Source organism: Neomonachus schauinslandi, chromosome 10 (genome assembly GCF_002201575.2).
Source record: "Neomonachus schauinslandi chromosome 10, ASM220157v2, whole genome shotgun sequence".
Lineage (NCBI taxonomy): Eukaryota > Metazoa > Chordata > Mammalia > Carnivora > Phocidae > Neomonachus > Neomonachus schauinslandi.
The window spans coordinates 92,741,114-92,764,309 of record NC_058412.1 but is presented as its reverse complement, the minus strand read 5'-3'; the positions used below and the strand labels follow the sequence as shown (position 1 = coordinate 92,764,309).

Sequence of the window (23,196 nt, the reverse complement as noted above, 5' to 3'; positions counted from 1 at the left end):
AGAATTTGAAGAACTCTCTCATACTTAAATTATTTTTTGCTTATTTGTATCATTCAAATGTTTATAATGAGTACATTAAGTTTCATAGCCAAAAAGACTATGCACAACAACATGGATGGACCTTGAAGGCTTTATGTTAAGTGAAATAAGTCAGACAGAGAAAGACAAATATGTACTCAATGATCTCACCCATACATGGAATCGAGAAATAAAGAAAGAAAGAAAGAAAGAAAGAAAGCCAAACTCATTGAAAAAGAAATCAGACTTGCTGTTACCAGAGAGGGTAGGTAGGGTTGGAGGGGGAACTAAAGGAAGGAAAAAAAAAAAATACACACACACACACACACACACACACATATATATATAAAAACCTATTTTCCATTTTGGAAAAAAAAAAAGCTGCCAGAGTGTTTTGGAAAGAGATCTTTTTCAGATATTTTACAAAGCCTGACTATTTACCATAAAAAAGAAAAGAACAACTCAGCAAACATGACACCAGACTGTAATGTTCTCCAAGCTTGTCTTACTCTCCAACTTCGAAGTACACTCAAGACCCACACAATATGTTAAATAGTATCTTCATCAAGACCAAAATGCCCCCAAAACAGCAAATAACTTAAATTTCTTCTGTTCAGCACTGTAATTAAACTTATTCTATAATAACACACATGTTGTAGATAATGCCCTGTAATGACCTAGTTATAATAGAGGACTTTTGCTGTCTTTAGGGAAAGCTATGTTTCTCTAATTGTCATTTACCAAAAAGTGTAGAAAAACAATAGAGCCAGGCAGATAGAAATTCTGTCTGCCCAGCCACTCGATAACTTGCACTGAGTTAGGGACAAGCGCATGTGTGACACCCCTGAATGGAAAAGGTGATGACATTTCCAATCATGATAAGGTTCATTTATAAGACCTGGTGGCCTTAGCACACATTCAGTCACGTTTCTTCATTCTGTGTAAACCTGGCACCAAAGAGCAACTGCCAGAACAGAATCTCCATTGGTGCATGCTCAGCTAGCAACATTGGTTCATAAAAATCACGTCTTTTCAAGTTACACTGAGCCAGAGATCAAGACTCCCTCAGGCCTTTCCATTAAGAAACACAATATAAAGTACAAATGGGGCCCTATTTTAGCAGGTTCCTGAAATGGAGCCAACCACTGGCTTCTCTTTGCAATCATTTATATAGATAAATTAATATTATCCTGACCAATCAACATTTTCCTGTGCTCATACTTTTTAGCAGCTGGCAGATCTATCTCCATTTTTTGTCAACAGCAGGGGTATCTTTTTGGGGGGTGGGCGGAGAAAGAGAGAGCAAGAGAGTGCCAGGGGGAGGAGGGGAGCAGAGGGAGAGAGAGAATATTATGCAGGCTCCATGCCCAGCGTGGAGCCTGATGCGGGGCTCAATCTCATGACCCTGAGATCATGACCTAAGCTGAAATCAAGAGTCAGACACTTAACAGACTGAGCCAACCAGGCATGCCAGGGGTACTCTCTACTATGTCTACTTCTTGCCTCTTACTGAAATTTGGGATAACATAGCAAGCCCACCTCCATACTGTTACAAGCCTGGGCTGCTGTGTGGGCCCCGTTACATGGCGCATGGCAGTCTAGCTTTCCAGCCCCATGGGCTGCTGTGTTCCCAGCCTGTCTTCTCATCACTACTCACTGCCACAATAAGGACAGACACAGGCCATGTGTGCCACCTTCCGCAAAACCTGCTCCTGCCACAGCTTCCAAGGCTACTTACTTCTCTTCTCCAGCACCACTTCTTTCTCTTACCTCTTCCCTTTTCTGTCTCCAGTCACTGCTCAGTATTGGGGCAAAGGACCAGACTTTTTATAAAGTTAGCCAAAAGAAAAGAAAGGCTTTCTTTACAAAGAAAGATCCTGAAGGTCAACTCAGGTCACTCCCCTGCTCGTCCTGCCCCTGGGGCTCCCCATCTCACTCACCTTAGTTAGAGAAAAATCCCACGTCCTCAATGAGACCTACAAGCCCCACCTGGTCCTACCCTTTCCTCCCCCACCCCCAACTCCTCCAACTCTATTGACTTCCATTAGATTCTCAAGCCTATTTATGACTCAGAACCTTTGCACTTACTGTTCCCTCTGTTTGGAACACTACTCCCATAATCACCAAACTGTTCCCTGCTTAACACAGATCTTGACTCTAAACCCCTCTTCAGAAAGGCTTTCCCTGACCAGCTGTCTAGACCAGCATACACACCCCTATCAAGCTTCATTTTTCTATAATCATTACCTGAAATTATACACTTACTTGTTATTTGTTTATTGTCCATCTGCCTAATAAAATGAAAATCTCATGAAACTGGAGCTTCATTTGGCACACAGCAAGTCCTCAGTATCTACATGTAGAATGACTTAAAAAATATATATACTAATATAGATAGAACTCAAAGAGTGGCAAATCCATTTATTAAAAGGGAAACCCTTACTTCCCTCAAATTAGATAAATCCTCAAAAATAACTCCCACAGTCTTAAGTAGAACTTATAAAATGTCATGTAAGGTTTTCTCAATGACCTAGGATTATCAACACAAAAGTCAATGCCCTTGTGATATACATGGGTATGAGCAGAGATATGAGCAGTACTATTTTGTGTGGGAACGTATCAGAATGCCTTTCCAGAACTACTTCCTCAGAAATATATGAGCCAGAATGAGATTCAGTCTCTAGGAACAGGGCAAATGATATCCAAGCTGGCCAATCAGAGTACCCCATCTCCTACAGGAATGGGCCCATGACCCAACTAAAGCCAATCAGCGTGGTCTTAGGACCTGGGGCCCTAGAGGGGCCACACTCTTCTCAAGGGTCACTAGCTTTCAGGGACCATCTCTCCTGCACCTGGCAGAGTCAGCCTGAAAATGAAGCAGAAGCACAGAAAAGAAACAAACACAGAACCAAGAGTGGAAACGAGTATTTTTCGCCAAGAGGAAGGTCAAAAAAGAGAGTAGACGTGAGAATGGGTGAGTGTCCTGGACTCCACTTACATCCCCATCAAAAGTCAAACATACTTAAAGCCAAATGTTCCCCTAGAGTAGTTATGTGCATCATTAAATTCCCCCCTTTTTAAGTTAGAGTTTTTGCCACTTGCAACCAAGTGTCCTGACTTATATAAATATGCTCAACATATGCAGTATACCCTTGAACAGTGCAGGGACCGGGGGTGTCTACTCCCTGCATGTAACTTTTGACTCCCCCAAAACTTAACTCACAACAACCTACTGTTGACCAGAAGCCTCACCAATAACATAAACAATTAACACATATTTTGTATATATGTAATATGCACATGATATACTGTATTCTTACAATAAAGTAAGCTAGAGAAAAGAAAATGTTATTAAGAAAATCATAAGGAAGATAAAATACATTTACAGTCCTGTACTGTTATTATAAAAAAAAAAAATCCACATATAAGTGGACCCATGCAGTTCAAACCCGTTGTTCAAGGGTCAACTGTACTATCACTCTGGTGGAGCAGAATTTTAAAAAGAAAAAAAAAAAAATTCCCCAGTTGGTTAAACACACACGGGTGGTTGCCAGGGCCTGCAGGGAGGAGGGAATAAGAGACTGCTTAATAGGTACAGGGTTCTCTGTTGGAGTAATGAAAATGTTCTGGAACTAGATAGAGGTGTGATGACTGCACAGCACTGTAAATGTTCTAAATGCCACTCAACTGTTCACTTTAAAATGATTAATTTTACATTATGTGAAATTTACTTCAATAAACAAAATTTTAAACATGAAAACAATGCTGCAATGTGTTTCTTAATTGCCTTTAAGTATACCTATCATCATTTCCCAGAAAAGGAAATTAAGTCAAATGATATGTACATTTTTAAGACCATTAGCACATACCAACAAATTACTTTCCAGAGAGATCATACCAAATTAGAATCCTATCAAAGGTGTATTGGAATGCAAACAGAGATAACCAGGAGGAATCATTAAGGGAAAAAACACACACAACAGCAACTTTGCTAAAATATTAGGTAAATACGTTTTTATTTGTAAGTTTATATATCCTAGGTAACTGAAGTGACATTTATAACATTGGTTCTTGTCATTTCTTCATTTGTGACATATATATTATATTTTAAACATCTGTTCTAATTTTTCCTGTTAATATGTAGGAGCTCTCTATGTACTAAGGATATAACTATATCCTCTCCTATAAATTTCAAATATTTTTCCAGGTCATTATTTATTTTTTACTTCAGTTAAAATGATATGTCTGTTTGCGTGTATATTTATTTTAGGAGCAGGAAGAGAGGAATGGAACCATTCTCTCCAAAATAAATAGCTGCAATATGATACACACACACACACACACACACACACACACACACACACACGAAGACGAGGTGATATTTACTTCTACCCCGAAGTTCAGCATAAGCTCTACTACAACAAGCCTAACTAACCCAAACACATCCTTATCTTATCAGATATAAAATCCATGGAAAATAGAGGTCTACACTGTTTGTACCAGAAATATAACCGGACAGAAATAAAACACGTTAATCCCTTTAAAAAGTTGTAAAGAAGCAACATATGTCATCTGTTCCCCTCTCTTCCATGCTGTCTTAAAAATACTATCAAAGATTTCATTGAAAGAATTCTTACTAGTTAGAACCAGTCCTTTTGGGGGGATAGTGACTTAGTTTTGGTTTCTGTAGATTTAAAATTTTACAATAGTGTCTCAGCAATTTTGTTTCCACGAAAGAAGCCTCACCCAAGCCTATCTTACCAACAGCCCTCTGGTCCGGCTGTCCCTCTCCCCCGACCTCTTTTCCCAACCTCTTCTCCCTTTTGTCCACACAAATAGTCCTTTCTTACAGTTGCTCCCTTGGGATAAGAGGGGTGGGTCTGATAATGAGTGCAAGTACACAAGGGAGACGGTTAGGGGGCTCTTTCAGGAGATCTTAGTTCTGGGTCTCAAATCATTACTTTAATGATGGGAACATCTGGCTTGTGAAAACAATCTTTGGGGCAGGAAGGCTTTTAGAAATTTTTCAAAACATCAGGTGGCTGCTACTCCCACACAGACTTACATCCGTCTATTTGGAAATCATATTTTGAGGTTTGTTTGCTGTTTTTTTTTTTATTATGTTATGTTAATCACCATACATTACGTCATTAGTTTTTGATGTAGTGTTCCATGATTCATTGTTTGCGTTTAACACCCAGTGCTCCATGCAGAACGTGCCCTCTTTAATACCCATCACCAGGCTAACCCATCCTCCCACCCCCCTTCCCTCTAGAACCCTCATTAATAGTTATTTATGCTAGACTTGGATTGCAAGCTCGGCATCCCCAACACTGTGTATAGTGCCTAGCACATATTCTGGTCTGGATAAAAAATAAGTGCTAAATGAACAAGGGGACTCTGGAGCCAGCTGCCCAGGTTCAAATCCTGACTCTGTCACTTACCAGCTGTGTAACCTTGGACAAGATTCTTAACCCCTCTGTGTCTCATCTGTAAAATGAGGATAATAATATTACCTATCCCATTTGGGAGGACTACATAAATTAATTCATGTAAAAGCATTTCTGGCAGTGTTTGGCACATGGAAAGTGCTGATTAAATGCTAATTATTATGATTACAAATAAGGAAGTATGTTACCAAAAGGAATCAAGATGAATAAGAAGCTCTTCATAACCTCAATGTATTTATCAACTAGTAGGGGAGATCCAGCAGATACAAAGCAAAAGGCCATAAATGCCAAATGCAAAGTTCAAAATACTATGGGAATTCTGAGGAAATATCATTTCGGGGCAGAGGGATAAAGAAAGTTTATGTGGAAGATGTATTGTACTCATGCTGTCTCCTGGAAGGGTTTTAGATGGTAGGATGGGCAACACCTTCTGGGGAAAGGGATGGTGTGTCAGTCTGGGCTCCCTGAGAAGTAGATACCAAGATAGGATTACATGTAGGATATTTATTGGGAGAACTGCCTGTGAAGGCAAAAGGAGAGAGACCTGAGAAGGCAGGGAGAGGCTTCAACCACAGCGCAGGTCTGACCCCTGCGAAGGAGAGGGGGAAGGAAGGAGGGCTGTGAAGGAAGAGTCTCAGACTCCAACTCAGTCCTGAGAAGGTCTTGACCAACCCATGGGGAGTCCTCAAGCCAAAGTCACCCTTCAGAGGCATCTGGATCTTGCATGAGTGGACCACATTAGTATTCCTGCTTGCTCAGTAACTGCAAGGAGCCCAAGAAAAGCTTAGCTTTGGCTAAGAAGTGGTGGTGAATCCAGAGGGCAGCAGCCAGAGCCATCAGTCAGTCATGATCCCCACAGCAGAGACCTGAGTGGCACATTCTCATGGCTCCCAGAATTGGGCACAATGTCACTAGTACCTATGTGTCCCTGAAACCATGGTTGAAGTTCAGCGAATATGTGCCATCACTTAAAATCAAACACAAGATAATATCAAAGGGCTCCTTATCTTTTAAAGCTAAACCACAGTTGCAATAGCGAAATTACTTATTTACTGTTAAAAATTACAATTACTTTTAAAATACTTTTCAGATGTGGTTTCAGTTTCTAAAACAATATAAAAGACATAAAAATGGTTATGAAATATCTCTTTTGTAAAAATCACTGTTAAAAATTTGAAATGGGCATTCAGAACTAAGTCAGAAACAAAGCTTGGCGAAGAATCTAAAAGGTAAGTCCTTTCTGAACTGGTAGCTTAAGGCAGCATATTGATCCAATGAGAATATGAGAAAACATTTTGCAAAAGTGCAAGGTGCCACACGAATATGTACACTCACGTTACATCTTATGTGAGGTTAAGTCGCATTCAAGGCGAAAATGGAGATCAAAATTACCCCTAACCACGAGAGCCACACCCAGTAGGACAGTCCCACAGTTGAGAGGCACGAAGGAAAGAAGACCACTGAGAACACAGCACTTCCCTGGGCCCCCTGCTGCCACTCTGGGACACATGGTCACCAAGTGGAAGGCCAGACAATATGTGCACTAACTGAACTGTCCTCGTTTTATATATATATGCATTTCCTGGCTTCTGGCCAAGTACTGAATGCATAAGTTAAATGCATTTATGAGATCGCTCCCCAAAAGAACAAGTCTTACAGATTACAGTATTTCCTTTATTTTCAGGGGATGCATGGCACAGGAGAGGGAACAAGACATCCTCAGTCCCTATCACTACACCAGCAAGAAAACTGGCTCAGCAATTGACTCTACCTCTTACCTTCGCAGAGAAAACAGAAGCCATAGTGTGAGAGCTCCCCCCACATCTAGGACCCCATTCTTACTTCCTCCATGTGGCCTTAGAGGAAGTGGTGTCCCTCTTGTCAAGCCTGATCTCCTGCCCCACGCTCTTGATCCCACTGAAGACCCACCTTTCTCCATTTGTATTCCGTTTCTCTGCACTGTTTCTTCAATTTTGCTCTTTTATTAGCTCCTTCTTCTACATATATATAAACTCAAATTTTCTCAGCTCTTAAAAAATATAAAAAGCATATCCACACATACGGACCCACCCACCCATCGTTGATCTGGGGTCCCCCCCCCTTTCTGGCATATTAATCTGTATTCTTTCCATTTCCAGACCCAGAAATATGACTCAAGCTAGCTAAAGCAAAAACAGGGTGTTACTGGCACCTGCAACCGAGAAGCTCAGGGGTGGAGATGGCACAGACACGGTGAACCTCTCGGCTCACACAGGGTCCAATGCGTTCGTCTCACCCTCCATCTCTCTGCCCTGCTTCCGTCTGATTATGAATTCAATTTGAGGTAGGTTCCCTCCACACTGGGGAAAGATGAACGCTGGCAGCCCATGCTACACCCTCAGGGTTTGCAATCCAGAAGGATGGGAGCTCTCACTCTCCTGGCACTCCTGTTTCAAATCTCAGGGACTCTGAGACTCTTGGGCCATTCACCAAGGGGACACATCACATTTGGCTCCTATTCTCTCCTTATGTCTTCCTGGTTCCCAACATCTACCCCCACCACAGGATAAAAGCCACTGTACACTTAACTCCATGGTGGCCACACCATTACCTTCACACAAGTTCCTCTCTGCAGTCCCCTCATCCCTGACTTGTCCACCAGAAAAACCTCTTATTCGTCATTCCAAACCCACCACAGAGCGCATCTCCCTCAGGAAGCACTGGCGACCTCTCCAAGAGGCCTCTCTGCCGTGCCTCCTCTGCACCAACTCACCCACTTCATCGAGACACTAACACCTTCATAGGAAATGTAGTTGTTTACGTGTCTACCACTCCTATTAAACCATAGGCTCTGGGCTTCTGCCTTATTAATACCTGAATACACAGCCCTCCTGAGCAGACAGACAGACACAGACACACACACGCACTCACTCATACACTCTTGAAAAAAATGTCTGTGGAAGTGAAATTTTTTTAAAATCCGAAGACAGCATAGTTGTCTACCACATTTATATATTATTAATTTTACAGTACAATAACATATTCCTCCTTTTTTTTAAAGATTTTATTTATTTGACACAGAGAGACACAGCGAGAGAGGGAACACAAGCAGGGGAAGTGGGAGAGGGAGAAGCAGGCTTCCTGCGGAGCAGGGAGCCCGATGTGGGCCTCGATCCCAGGACCCCGGGATCATGACCTGAGCTGAAGGCTGACGCTTAACGACTGAGCCACCCAGGTGCCCCAACATATTCCTCCTTTAAAACATAATTTAAAAACTTAAATTGAATCAATTTGCTATTTTGAAAGTCAATTTTTTAAAACAATTCCCTACAATTTTATCTATGGAAAGATCAGTACTCTAAACACCTAGTAAAAGTATTTATGCCCAATTGCAAGTAAAGCACTTACAAACAAAATAAAAATACAAATTATAAAAAGTTACGTCAAAATATTCTGGAACTACCAATCAGCTCTCTTCCCAGAATAAAAGGAGGAAGTCAGTTGTCTCAAACAAAACATCTGAGCTCGATCGGACTTTTACCTTAGGTTCACCCTTCTCTCATCAGGAGTCCAGACATCCCTGAGCCTTAGAGTCAGGGATTGGTGTATGTGTGATACACATATCTGTGTCCAAAGTTCATCTTATGTGCCAGAGGTTACAGATATAAAACGTGAGTAACTGATGAAAAATTAGCAAAAGGAGCATTACGGCAAAATGACTTTGCTTCAAACAAGGCTGAATGAGAGAGACAAAACTAAGACTGCCTGAGGAGCCTGAAATTACACCTCGGCTCTGCTCTGGTTGTAGAATGTCCTTTGACACTAATGTCCATGCAAATATTTTACCACCTGCTAGATCTGCCGAGGGTACAGAGAGGCCAATGAACAGGAAAACACAAAAGGAGTCTTTTTGTCTTCTGCCATGCTGAAATCAAATATAGCCTCAAGTCTCCCTAAGAATCTAGTAAAAATAGACCAGGCAGAGAGCAGCACAAGTCAAAGCATCATTTTTGGGAGACATGCAAAAACCATCAGGCTTTTGTTTATATGTCAACATTCACTGTGGTGGGGTAAATATATTTTCTGATATATAAATATACTTTTGAGTCAGATAACTAGCAGAGGCATAACATGGGCTTATAATCAGGAATCCCAGCTCTGCCACTTATCAACTAGGTGCTGACAGACGAGTAGTTAAGCTCACTGAGCCTCAGTTTCTTCATCTACAGGTTGAAAGTAGGAACACTACCTGCATCAGAGGTTTGTGGGCAGATCTGATGGAACCATGATGACAATAAACAACCATACCATAGCTTTCTATCCTCTTATTAAGTTCCAGACCCTATGTCCAACAACCTCCTAGACATTTCCACTTGGATTTTGCCCTTTTCTCAAACTCAACACCCCTAACACCAAATTCATCTTCCCCTATCATTAGCCAGGATCTCCTCCTAACTCCTCTGGCCCTATCCCTGACACTCCCATTCTCCAAAAAGCCTACTGCCAATTTTAAAATTACACAAATGTGTTTACTGCTAGTCAGACTACAGTGGAAATGGTAGTCTCGATCCTTGCTGCTAGCAGGCTCATTGGGAGCAACACTTGCACAGCAAATCGAGTCATAAACGTGTTCAAACCCAGCAATTTGACTTCACTGGAATCTGTCCTAAGGAAATAACACAAAATATAGAAAAAGCTGCTTCCCAAGATGTTTAGAACAGTATTATTTATATCAGAGAAAAAAAGAGAGAGAGAGAGAGAAAGGAAGGAAACAATTTAATCATCCAGGAAATAGTAAGCTAACTTACGGTACACAGTTTCAACAAATGTTTGTAGTTAATAAAAATGAGGGGAAAAAAATGAGAGGAAAATGCTAATAATAAAATAAGTTTAAATGGCAACATTTAAAACTGTAAGTGAACTTGTCCCTACATAAAGTAACAGATACTTAAAAGGAAATATACCAAAATGTTCCATTTCACTCTGTCAATATATAGAGAGAGGAGAGAAGAGTCTCTCACAAATGCTCAGCATTTGTTCCAGATATTTGGCCCAAGCCCGGATGTTACTTGATTTGCTTTGACTATGGCCTCTTATCCCAGATCTCTTCTCCTTCAGACTGATCACTCCTTGCCTGGCTTCTACAAACCTGTTTCATTACTTCACTTGACAATCACTAGTTCTTGCTGCATTGGTCCTTCGAAATCCCACCCCTCCTCTCCATTCACAAAGCATCTTATTTCAGACCCTTACCATTTGTCTCCTCCTATGCTGCCAGCAGTGTCATCCCTCCCATCACCCTCCAATCCATTTTCCTGGCCCTGCTGACAGGCAGGCAGCTCTCAAATCTTATCATTTGACCTACTAAGAGTTCTTCAAGCAGGCCCTCTCACCTGCAAGGTAAGATACGAGCTTCCAACTCAGACAAACAAGACTTTTTCTGATCTGGCCCCCAAACTGCCTCAAGCTTCTGCCAGTCAGGCCACCACTCCTCTCCCCCCACCAAGATCCTCCAGTCCAACTCACTGTCCTGTCTCTACCCCTGGCCTACATAGCACTCCAGTCACGCATCTGACACTGTGAACACCCTCAGGGCAAGAATTCTAGCACTCCATCTCATGACCAACATCACCCTGTGACTCCCTCACTGGACAGGAGGAAGGAGCAAGCTGGCGTTCCTCACCTTTCTACATCATTGCCATGTGTATTTCCACTACCAGCTCCCATTTCCCCTTGCCTGGAACTGCCTTCCCACTGCCCTTCCCAAATTCTAACCTTGCTCTGCCCAGTATGCAGGCACTAGCCACATACAGCTACTGAGCTCTTAAAATGCAGCTAGTTTGAAATGAGACATGCTATAAATGTACAATACACACTGGATTTCAAAGACTTGGTATGAAAAACAGAATGTAAAAAATATTAATATTTTATACCGATTACCTGTTGATCACAGATTAGATCTGCGGGATTATATAAAATGTATTATTAACATTAATTTCACCTGTTTCTTTTTACTTTTTTAAATGTGGCTACTAGAAAATTTTAAGTTACACATGTGGCTCAGTAGTCTAGCCATCCTTCAGGGACCAGCATGAGTAAAACCTCCTTCAAGATGCCCTTCTGTTTGTGCCACTCTTAATGATCTTTTTTGACCCCTTGAAATCCTATAATGGAGTCCAACATATAAGCCACTATCTAATTACATACCTACTATATGCTTACTATTACATCAATTCTTCTTGCTATATCAATACTATTTCTATATGGGGATTTGTAGAAGGTACTCAACTTTTGATTAAACATGGAATCTTTGCTGGAGCAAAATAGCAATACACAGAATTTTTTGGTTTCTGTTTTGTTTTGTTTACTCATTTACTCTCCCATTGATGATTTCAACAATACAGGGAGAACTGGAAGTCAGGGGACCTAAGAGCTCTTTGTTCTACCTGCAATTAACACAATACACATAGGCCATTTAGTCCATGGCTTGGCCCCATGTAAGGTCTGTCTGGGCCTCAGTCTCCCACCTTGTAAAATAAAGTCAATAATAACAGGCCAATCTACAATATGCAGCCAGATTAAAGTAGCTAAGCAAGTTCTAACTGGAGCCATTACCATGAATGAGAAATACTCCACTTTCCACAGTTCATTGTGTGTCTCTCAGCCAGTTGTCTTAAACACAGACTAATTTTTATAAAGAGAGAACAAATTCACAGCAATTATCAAAATATAAAGGGTGGTGTGGGAAAATACTTATCAAAGTACTTGTCCTATCCTATTAATAATGGGAGGCAAGTAATGGGAGAGGAAACTGTTACATGCCTGCTGCAAACTGAAGTAGTTTATACATTATACTCCCAATAACCTTTACAAGGTAGACATTACCATACCCATTTGACAGAGTAAAGAAGGTTCAAAGACAAGTAACCAGCCAGAGTGATGTAGCCACAGGCTGCAAATCCAGATCAATGGTATCATCTTTGTATGTAAAAAAAGAACATCTTTATTATCGCTTGAAGACAAAATATGTGAAAAGCAAGAGTATTACATAAATATGCAAATGAAAATACAACAATAATGTCCATTCATTTCCCTTAAGTAGTTTTCTTGATCTTGGCTAATTCCTGTCTTTCAGATCAAGGGGCCATTTTTTCTAAGTAGATTTTTTCTTTTTGTTTTTTTCCTAAGTAGACTTTTTCTTAAAGTAGCAAATAGGGTATATGATGTGCTAGGAACTAGTACATTAATGTACGGTGTTTCTTTAAAGTCTTTAAACCACAGTTGTTAGCGAAAGTTTACGTTAGACATTGTGACTAGAATTCTTCAGACACATTTACAAAAATGTAGTCCTTATGGATAAAGATTGCAGCAATAAAGTACACTGGGTCATTCCACAAATAAATGCATCCACAAAAAACAACCTAATATCAAAGAACCTATGTTACAAAAATGAGGTCATAATGAGCTCAATGAAATGAAAAAAGAAAGTTCCTCAAAATAAGATACTGCACCTTAAAGTGAAACCACAATTACACAGCCTTGAAAACTAACTACTTTCTCAGAATGGTAACAATATACTGTGAATCTCTAAGAAGCCAAACTCATCTAGGTTTAATTGATTCTGCCTTTACAAAATGTAGCCAACTTAATCGTGCAGACTTGGACAGAACCGAAGTTCAAATGCTCTACCACAGAAAAAGTCCCAGAGTATCAAATGCTTTAAAATACTGTTCAACTTTCCTTTATCAAAAATGTCCCAGCAGTAGGTGTTAATCAGTCACTACGAAGAACTCCACAATGCAACCTGTGTGTGCACGAGATTTTACTACAGGGAGGAGACAGTTCAGTTTACCAAGGACACCACACTTTCAAAAGTCTTGAAAACTAATCCTTCTTAACAGTAAGTAATTAATTTACATTTCATTCCAAACTGAACAAGATAGTGTAAATCTCAAGGAATCCGAGACTGTGAATAACTTCACTTGGCGAAACCAGGTGTGTGTGTGTGTTTCCTCAGAGGTACTTCACAGGGTATAAATAGAAATAATTAGCAACTTTTAATCTCATAAACAAGATCTTTATTTAAAATTCTCACATATAAAATGAATTCTATGTGTTAGAAGACTATGTGTCCTATATCAGGTGTTTTTTCCTCATTTTAAGAATAAAAAAGACATCTAGAAGAAACAAGGTGTCCTTTTCTCAGCCCCCCAAAACACTACAGACAGCACAGGTGTTTGGTCCTAAACAAAAGTTAAGATTAAGTAAGGAAGAAAATAGAAAACAAAACAAAGCCTAGCAAAGCAGCTAGAGATCACGTGCAGCAGGTGACAGGAAGCCTTGTGGACACTTCACAGCCACAAGGATGAGCTTCATCGCAGGTCAACTGCAGGCCCCCTGGGCTCCACAGAACCTCCACCCAGCAGTCCATAAAAACGAAAGAAGGCAAATAACTATCACTGTCATCCTGGCAATAAAGCAGCAGCAGCCTCCTTGAACCCAGGAAAGCCACCCCTCCCTCCAACAGACAGGAGGAGCCCCCTTCACACCAAGGACACAAAGAAACCCAAGCAGCCAGGCCCAAAATAAAAATAAAAATAAAAAGAGGAGCATGGGAAGAGAGATGACAGCTAAATTAAATAGGAGCGTTCCGAGGCTCAGTCTTTTTGAAGACTCCGACTCAAAAGTAAAAATAAAATTTAAGGGAAGGGGGCCCACAAGAGATGACATTTCAATTAAATCTGTGCTGGAAACACTTGGAGACTCAGTCTACTTAGGGTGTCAGAGTCAAAAATTAAAATTAAAAAACGAGAGGGGAGGTGACAGTTCAATGTGTATGTGTGTGCGAGGAGCACCTGGAGTGCAGGATTTGCTGGGGAGGCGAGAGGCACGGCTCCGCCGACCTCGATGTGACCGGGTGCGAATCTGGGGTAAGTTTACAATCTGGGCGACAGGGCAGAGCCCGAGGGCCAGAGTGCCCGCTGTCGGGGAACAATGCTGGGCCCCGGAAAGGAGGGTCTCACGCCACCTCCACCCCCCCCACCCCCCACGCCATGCCGTCGGCATCCCAGCCCCGACCCCGTCCGGCCCACGTCGGGGCAGGTGCCCACGAGCCCGGCTCCCCAGCGCGCGCCTCACCCAGCAGCGCCCGCAGGTGCTTCAGGCGCGTCAGCACGTCCTTCTTGGGGTCCAGCACCTTCTGGGTGGACTTCTTCACATCTCCATGGCTCCTTCGGGAGAACATCCCGCCGCGGTAAACCCGGGCCCCGCCGGCGGGGCAGGAGGCGCCTGCGCCGCGCGAATCACCGCATAGGGTCCGGGTCGGCGCGTGTCGCGCGGGCCACTCGCCGCCCCCCGCCGGGCCGCCACCGCTGCCGCCGCCGCTTCAGCTGTGGCTCCAGGAAGGAGGGGCGGGCCGGGTACGGCGAAGGGCGGGGCAGGAAGGCGGTGTCGACGCGAATCGACCGCCCCGCCCCGCGGGAGGTGCCGGCCGGCCCTTCGGGCGCGGCGCACGCGCATGCGATTTGAACCCACTTCGCGGGGGCGCGCTCGGAGCGCCGAGTCGGCACAGCGAATCACGAAGAAGCTTGGAGCTTGCACACACGCTGTACTACAAGTCCCTGAATGCACTGCGACAGAGCCCTCCAGTCAGGTTGGCGTGTCTTAGGCACGATGGGAGTCAACGGGCTGGGTCTGAGCACGTTCTTCCTCCTCACCCGGCTGAACGCCTCAAGGCCTCTAGGGAAGTGTAGTTCTCCCGGGGGCGAGGCGCTGTGACTTACCTTTCCTGGGTCCCCAAGCCGCTGGACAGCATCGGCCCGCCCCCTCCCCAGAGGGGCCCAGGGCTCCCAAAGCTTCACTCCTTGGTCGGTACTATCAACCCAGTTTCCTCTAGTGCAACGTGAACCACAAGAACATCTCAGTAAGAAAAATTTCAAGGCTTTTAAAATGCAAACTATTTTTCGTTTTGACTTCTAGATTCACACCAAGGAGGGAGTCGAAGTCCCTTTGACTAAACTAAAATCAGAGCTCCAATTTCACACTAAAATGAATGGCTTTGGTAGCAGGAAGGGCATCCCTAGACTCTGGGTGAGGAGTCCAGCCAGTCCCCCTTGGTTCCTGAGATCCAAGTTCACTTGGGGTATGAGGTTGCCTTGCCAGAGGGTTCCTCAGGATCTTGTCTCTTGCCTTGTAGGAAGTGCACGTTCTCTGTGTTGTGCAAGGCCGCATAGAAATCCAGTAGCAGAACCAGAAATAGAACCTGAGGGACCTGACTCTCAGGCTGGTATGCGTTTTAAGGCTAGGTGCCTGTAACTTGGAGCAAAACTTTGAGATGGAAAATGGCCTGGAGATGTCTTACAAGAGATCTGTAGGATTTTTTTTACTGGCATCTGGATCCTTTGATGCTCCAAATTTTGACAACATTAAGCTGGCTGTTTAAAATCATGTGCTTTCCATCCAGTTGGGACAGCACAACTTTTTCTCATTTGGGGGAACCTGTAACTTGGGGGAAAAGCCAGAGATTTACATAGCTTTATATTCTTCTAACAAGCATGATGTTTGGCCTCTAGAAGCACTCACTAAACGTTTGTTAAATAAAATGGAATAAAAGCTAAAATAGTCCTATTTATCTCATCCAGGCCTGCAAAAACATATCTTCTAGTTGTTAGAGCCTATTTTTAGAGTTGTCAAAATAGCATTGATAGAACTAGGACATATTCATGCAAAGGAATATTATTCAGCTCTAAAACGGAACGGACTACTAATAAACCCAATAACGTGGATGAATCTCAGATCCAGTTATGAAAGCCCCACACTCGAGATGATGCCAGCCTGGGTCTTTTGAGATGACATCTCAAAAAGGGCCACAAACCCTCCAAGACTGTTGCAAGAGAGAAATAGCTTTTTCTTTTAAGGCATTTTGAGTGCCTTTTTCACAGTACTTAGCCTGTACCTAGTTACACATAGTATGTCACAGTATTCACTGCCCCATCCCTTTAGAAGAAGATACCTTTGATTGAAAAAAATAGGATGCACTTGTCTTAGGAAATTCAAATTGTCTATCACACAGCAACCTGTCATTGCCATCAAACAATTATTGAGGACCTGCTGTGTGCAAGGCATGAATCTAAACCTTGGAGATAAAGAGATGTATTAGATGTGGTCTCCTGTCCTCGAAGTCTTCCAATCAAGTTGAGGTGGGTTTAGTTTAGTTTAGTTTAGTTTAGTTTAGTTTAGTTTAGTCCCTTTGACTAAACTAAAATCAGAGCTCCAATTTCACACTAAAATGTGTTGTCAATAAATAGGGAGAGGGACAGAGGGCGAAGGAGAAGCAGACTTCCTGCTGAGCGGGGATCCCCTTGCAATCTCCATGCAGGGCTTCATCCAAGGACCCTGGGATCAGGACCTGAGCTGAAGGCAGACGTTTAACCAACTGAGCCACCAAGCGCCTCTGGGTGGACTTTTTTTTAAAAAAGAAAAGAATGTAAGAGCCCTCAGGTGGTTAAGACCATTTCTTGGTAACCAATGGGGAACCTGAGCTGAACTGGGTATGTGTTTCAAGATTGAACCAGGGAAGAGTGCAGGGCTTTAGAGCTTTATAATTTCCTCCATACACCACTTACCAGAAAAGCATCATATTTTTCCGATGATAGCAAATTGAATTCAGGTGTTAAGGAAGACAGAGCCCAAGTAACCATGACAGAGGGAGGGAAATGAGAGACCAAGAGGTCCCAAAGAATAAAGAGAAACATTTATTAATTCCTGATGCTGTCTGTAGTAGAATTTTATTTTTTTAAAGATTTTATTTATTTATTTGTCAGAGAGAGAGAGAGCACAAGCAGGAAGAGTGGAAGGCAGAGGGAGAAGGAGAAGCAGGCTCCCCGCTGAGCAAGGAGCCCAATGCAGGACTCCATCCCAGGACCCTGGGATCATGACCTGAGCCAAAGGCAGATGCTTAACTAACTGAGCCGTCCAGGCGTCCCTATAGTAGAATTTTAGAAATTTTTTTTTGTTTTTGTATACAATTTACATAAATTCAAACCAACACATGTTTATTGAACAACTGACACAGCTAAAATTGTGATGACCATAGCTTTGTACTTCCCATTCTTTTCTATTTTACTGAAAATTGGTCTTTTGAGGACCATGTGAAAACTGCAGCTCCTACCATCATTGATGTTAAATACTTATCAAACAGTTCTACAATTCATCATTGTTGGGGTTATGCCCAGCACAGCGCCAGGGTCAGCATTCAATCAATATTTGTTGAATAAATAAATTCATTCATTCATTTCTTCATTAATATCTCAGTCAGCATTATTAGGGAATGTTGTTTAATACAATGTTTTCAATTTAACTAATGTGTTATAAGACATCCAAATTTTAAAATTTTACCCGTCTTTCCTCAGAAATCTTTCTAAAATATAGACAGACTTCTCTGTCTTCTTTTTTTTTTTTTTTTTTTTAAAGATTTTATTTATTTATTTATTTGAGAGCGAGAATGAGAGAGAGAGAGAGAGAGAGCATGAGAGGGGGAGGGTCAGAGGGAGAAGCAGACTCCCTGCGAAGCAGGGAGCCCGATGCGGGACTCGATCCTGGGACTCCAGGATCATGACCTGAGCTGAAGGCAGTCGCTTAACCAACTGAGCCACCCAGGCGCCCCCAGACTTCTCTGTCTTCTTAAACAGCTTATTCATTGTTTGTGAAACCATAATTTATCCCCCCACACAATGTGATCTCCTTCATCTCCTTCTAAACTGGTGTTGCTACTAGACACAAAGGAGAAATGTCTGGTAGAGATTCCTCATCTAATTTTGACCACATCTTGCTCCCAAATTCAGTCACTGCTATCAGAGACAATTTGTTTGTCTTTTTAACTTCCATATTGGAATCTTTCTATACGTTTAGACCTGCCAGCTCTTAGTTTCCAGATAACCTAAATGTTAATGTATTTGCTTTCTAATTTTCACTCATCAGAGTTTTTTCAGTTTGGAAGGATTTGGGGTTTTTTCAGATAGACTAAAATATCTTATGCCCACATATTAATCCTAGTTGTCATGAATATTACATTAATTTTAGTATATGGAAAAATTCAACTTTTAGCTGCAGATTTTCCTCCAGATAAGCTCATTGTGCCTGTCCTCAGGAGTAAGATCTTTTCGTACGTCAGACATACTGTGGCTCTTCATTTGGATGCTATTGCCACAGAGAGCCTGCCCCTGTGAACCCCTGTGACACAGTCTATTTTTACTGATCATTGGACCTTTGCATTCTTATTTTCTTAAAAAAAAAGCTACGACCTAATAAATTCAATTTTTTTCTTACATCAGCTCTTACCCTGAAATGTTGAATTCATTCAATGTGTATGTTGTGCCCCTGTGAATCTGCACCTATCTAAAATCCCTAAGAAAGAAGGGATGGCCCTCCATAAGAATGAAATGCCAAACTCAACACTTAAGAAACAAGAAACCCAATGTCCTCATTTTCCAGATGATATATTACTGTAGACACTGAAAATATATTTTTTTCTCCTCCAAAAATATTTCCTAATAGTTTCTTTTCTTTCCAAATAACTGTCAAATGAGAAGATTTAATACTTAACTTTAAACTTGACTATAAATCATTTTATATGAGAATTTCACTTCAGGACAGACCTGAAAAAGTTTTTGAAAATGTACTAGCCATTTTGATATGCCTGGTGGACGCTTGATAACAAAGCAATGCTTTAAGGGAAAAGAACCTAATCGTTTTTCTAAATTTAGTCAAGCAGATGTTTTCACAGCTGTGCATTTCAACCACAATGTCATCTGCTTTGGATATATTTTCATTTTTTTTTTATCATCAGAACAGTATTAACATTTCAGTAAACATGTCAACATTAGAAAAATATAAGCCCATAAGTAAGGATCATAAGAAATTTTATAAATTAAAAAAAAGACCCATATCTTTGAATGATAATGTTGGAAAAATCAAGAATCATGGAAATTATCTAAATAGTAAATACAACTTGAATAGAAGGATGATGTACAAAGGCTAGAGAGATGAAGTTTCAGAGGTGAGAAGCCTGTGAAAATGTGCTCATTAGCTCACCTCTTCCCCCAATACACAAAATGCCAACATTAGGTTTAATATTAGATAAGATTTACTCCCTAATTTAGAGCCAGGTGCTAGATTTTCTAAAAATGAATGTAGATTATAGAATGTCAACAAAAACTATTCATTTAAAATGGAGAAAGCCATCACACAGTTTTATTTATTAATTCCTGTAATTTTCTAGAAAAATGAATCTCAAAATAATTCTTAGAGAACAATAATTCTTATGAACCATGAAACAAGAATACAAATTCTCTTACTAATATACATGCAGATGTATGTCCTAAATGGAGACTGCCTTTACCTGGTATTTCAGACAGCATTCTCAATTTTTTTTTAAAGATTTTACTTATTTATTTGAGAGAGAGAATGTGAGAGAGAGAGCACATGAGAGGGGGGAGGGTCAGAGGGAGAAGCAGACCCCCAGCTGAGCAAGGAGCCCGATATGGGACTCGATCCCGGGACTCCAGGATCATGACCTGAGCCGAAGGCAGTCACTTAACCAACTGAGCCACCCAGGCGCCCCAGCATTCTCAATTTTAAGCAACAGAAATTGACTGGCTATTTAGGTAAAGATGATTCATCCAAAGAATGCCAGACTCCCACGATCAATGGAAGGTTGGAGATCCAGCCTTGGAAAATAACTAGAAAATTAGATACCAAGGCAGCATTGGCAGGCCTGGACAAATTATAGAGCAGAGCACATGGGTCAGCATACCAAGACTTCCATGACAATGAAAGACCTTCCACCATCCTACACATCTTCAAGTTCAAAGTCTCAAGAATATCCAGTTGGCTAAGCCTTAGATGGAAGCCTAGCTCATGTGTCCACTCACCTTGCTGCCCTGGGTCAGAAAATCTGAGGTGCTAATCCTCTTTGTAAATAGGACCACCTCCTACCACCTCCTACCAAGACTATATAGGATAGGAGAGGACATACCCCAAAAAAAACAATGGAGTGTATTATTGGAGGAAGGGAAGTTGGATGCTGAGTAGCTAAAATAACAACAATAAATAAATAAATAGTAATAAATAGTAAACAATAACAAAAACAATAACAAAGCGAATCATCATTTATGATTCGCTTGACATAAATTAAAATATGCCCTAGAATATGAAAATGATCCACCCATTGGGCTGGTTTATAATTAAGATCTTGTACTTTAGTAAGATAATTGGAAGGCATAGTTTACTGCTTTCAGTAAATCTTTAAGGAAGACTTACATTTGATAGTTGTTTTTTCCAAATTTTAACTCGGAAACCCCCGATGTCACTTAGACAAAGGATATGTGCAAATTGTGCAATTATTAAAATCATCGTAATGAATAATTGGAAAGAATTGAATCATATTGTTGTTTCTGTTTAACCAAAATTGAAGAATTCAAATGCCACAGGGAAAATTACTAAGTACCTCCCTTTATATTATCCTTCTTTCTATGTTTATTTTCTTTCTTTTCTCTGAATTGAAGTACCCCTCCATGAGCCACACTGTTATCATGTTTTAAAGTCCTTCTTGGTAATCTTTTTTTTTTTTTTTTTTTTTTTAAAAGATTTTATTTATTTATTTGAGACAGAGAGAATGAGAGAGACAGGGAGCACATGAGAGGGGGGAGGGTCAGAGGGAGAAGCAGGCTTCCTGCCAAGCAGGGAGCCCGATGCGGGACTCGATCCCAGGACTCCAGGATCATGACCTGAGCCGAAGGCAGTCGCTTAACCAACTGAGCCACCCAGGCGCCCCTTCTTGGTAATCTTTTTGACCCAATAAGTAGACTTAACTGAGTCCCCACTCTGTGCTAGTTTATGCACAGCAACGAAGTTACAAATAGAATGACACAGTCTCAATCCCCAGAGAACTCATAGTCTGAGAAGTCAGACATAGCCCTGACCTCAGAGAGCTCACAGTCTAATGTGGGAGATGGACACCTAACAAGAGAATAATAATTAACAAGAGCGATGCATGCAGGAAATTATGGGAGATACCAGGAAGGACTGGGCTGTAGAAATGAGGGGAGGATCAGAGAAGGCTTCCTGGAGGAGGCAACACTTGAACTGGGGAAAGGAGCTGAACACACCACACGCAGGGCAAGGAGGAAAATACAATGGGCTGTGTGAAGATCACCTGAAGCGGTCTGGTTTTGTGTGGTTGCCACCCATGTTTGTGCTTGTGGTTGTCCTTAGCATCCTGTAGGGGTTGCCAAAATATGCGTATCTTCTTGTAGCCTTATAAAAACAGAGGGCTAAATGATAGTAAAAGGTGATGACGCCAAAGCTGGAAGAGACAAGTGAACTTCTTTTGACTCTGTAGAAGCAGGACGGGATGACAGCAAAAGCAAAAGCTCTGAATCCCAGTCCTTCCCCCTTACTAGCTGTGTAATCTTAAATGGGTGACTCAATTCTCCAAGCCTCAGTTTTCCTCATCTATAAAATGGACAGAAACTCACATTGGGCTATTTATTCTAAGGAGTAAATGAGTATAAAAAGAATTGAACACAATGCTTGGTACAAAAATGTTGTTCAATGACTATTATTTTGTTTTTCTCTTCCCCTCTACTTCCAGAAAATAGAAACAAGGTAATTTCTGCTTGCTAAGATTGTGCACACTTGATTTCTAAATGTGTTGAATAGGAGGGGTTTACATAGCTGAGTTTCTCATGGTTTTATGTAATTGAATCTGAACACCGTCAGAATAGGTCAAAGCAATATCCCAGAACCTTTATTTCACCTTTATTTGTTGCGTGTACTCCTTGGTAAGGAGGGGCATATTCACTGACGTCGCCATCGTACCAGGTGAAATATTGCTCCTTTCTGGATCGTCAGTGATACCGGCTTAGGAATGCTGGCTAAGGGAAAGGACATAACGTGTGACTCAGCAGTTTGTTTTGGGCCATATTTTACTTCCTCTGGTTCCTGTAAGACCAAACCCATGAATAGTTTATGGGTCCTTTCAAAAGTTAAAGTCGTAATTCAGATTATTATAAATCAGATTATAATAAATCAAATTAATAATTTCACTATAACAGTCATAAAACAACAAAGTAACACCCCGCAGTGTGAAAGGTTTGGTTTAAATAATCTATCCAAAAGATGCCAATTGACGTTTTTCTCCATCATTTAAATGTTCATTTTTAAAATCAAAATAATAAGCCCCTTTTTTTGAGCCTCTTCACTATCCGAGGCTTTTCTCACTCATTCATTTATTCAAAAAGCATTAACTGAGTTTCTTTCTGCTGGGCATTTATTCTAGTCACTGAATAGATAGAGATTAAAAAAAAAAAAAAAGATCAAATCCCTGTTCCTGAGTTGCTCACTATCTGGTTGGGTAAACTATCCAAAGATGAGACCTTACAAAATAAATATGAAGCTGTTTTTATTTTTAACTTTCAGAAAGTATTAAGAGAAGCCCCTCGTTTACTTTGCCTTTGTATAATTCTGCTCCCCCCCCCACCTCAGCCCTGGTTGTGATATTGCCTACTGCAGGTGTAGGCTAAATAATTTCACCTAATTGTCAAGGGTTATCAGCAAGGAAATCCTGGAGTCATAGAACGTTTTGAGAGTAAAATGTGACTGACAGAGGTATTCCCTTATTATAAAAAGGAAAACTAAGAACCAAAGTTGGTTAGTAATTGGTCGTCATCAGAACTGGGGATGGAAACAC

General features: G+C 41.3%; 1 protein-coding gene across 1 annotated transcript in view; it reads right to left on the bottom strand.

Annotated features, from left to right (window-relative positions):
* The window catches only part of RALGAPA2 (Ral GTPase activating protein catalytic subunit alpha 2), a 334,819-nt gene extending 320,036 nt beyond the window's left edge, over positions 1-14,783 (bottom strand). Inside the window, exon 1 of the mRNA XM_044918716.1 lies at positions 14,586-14,783. Within this exon, the coding sequence (XP_044774651.1) occupies positions 14,586-14,691 (106 nt within the window). The 5' untranslated portion in view covers positions 14,692-14,783. The remainder of the gene's footprint in view (positions 1-14,585) is intronic.
* Positions 14,784-23,196: the final 8,413 nt, after the last annotated feature.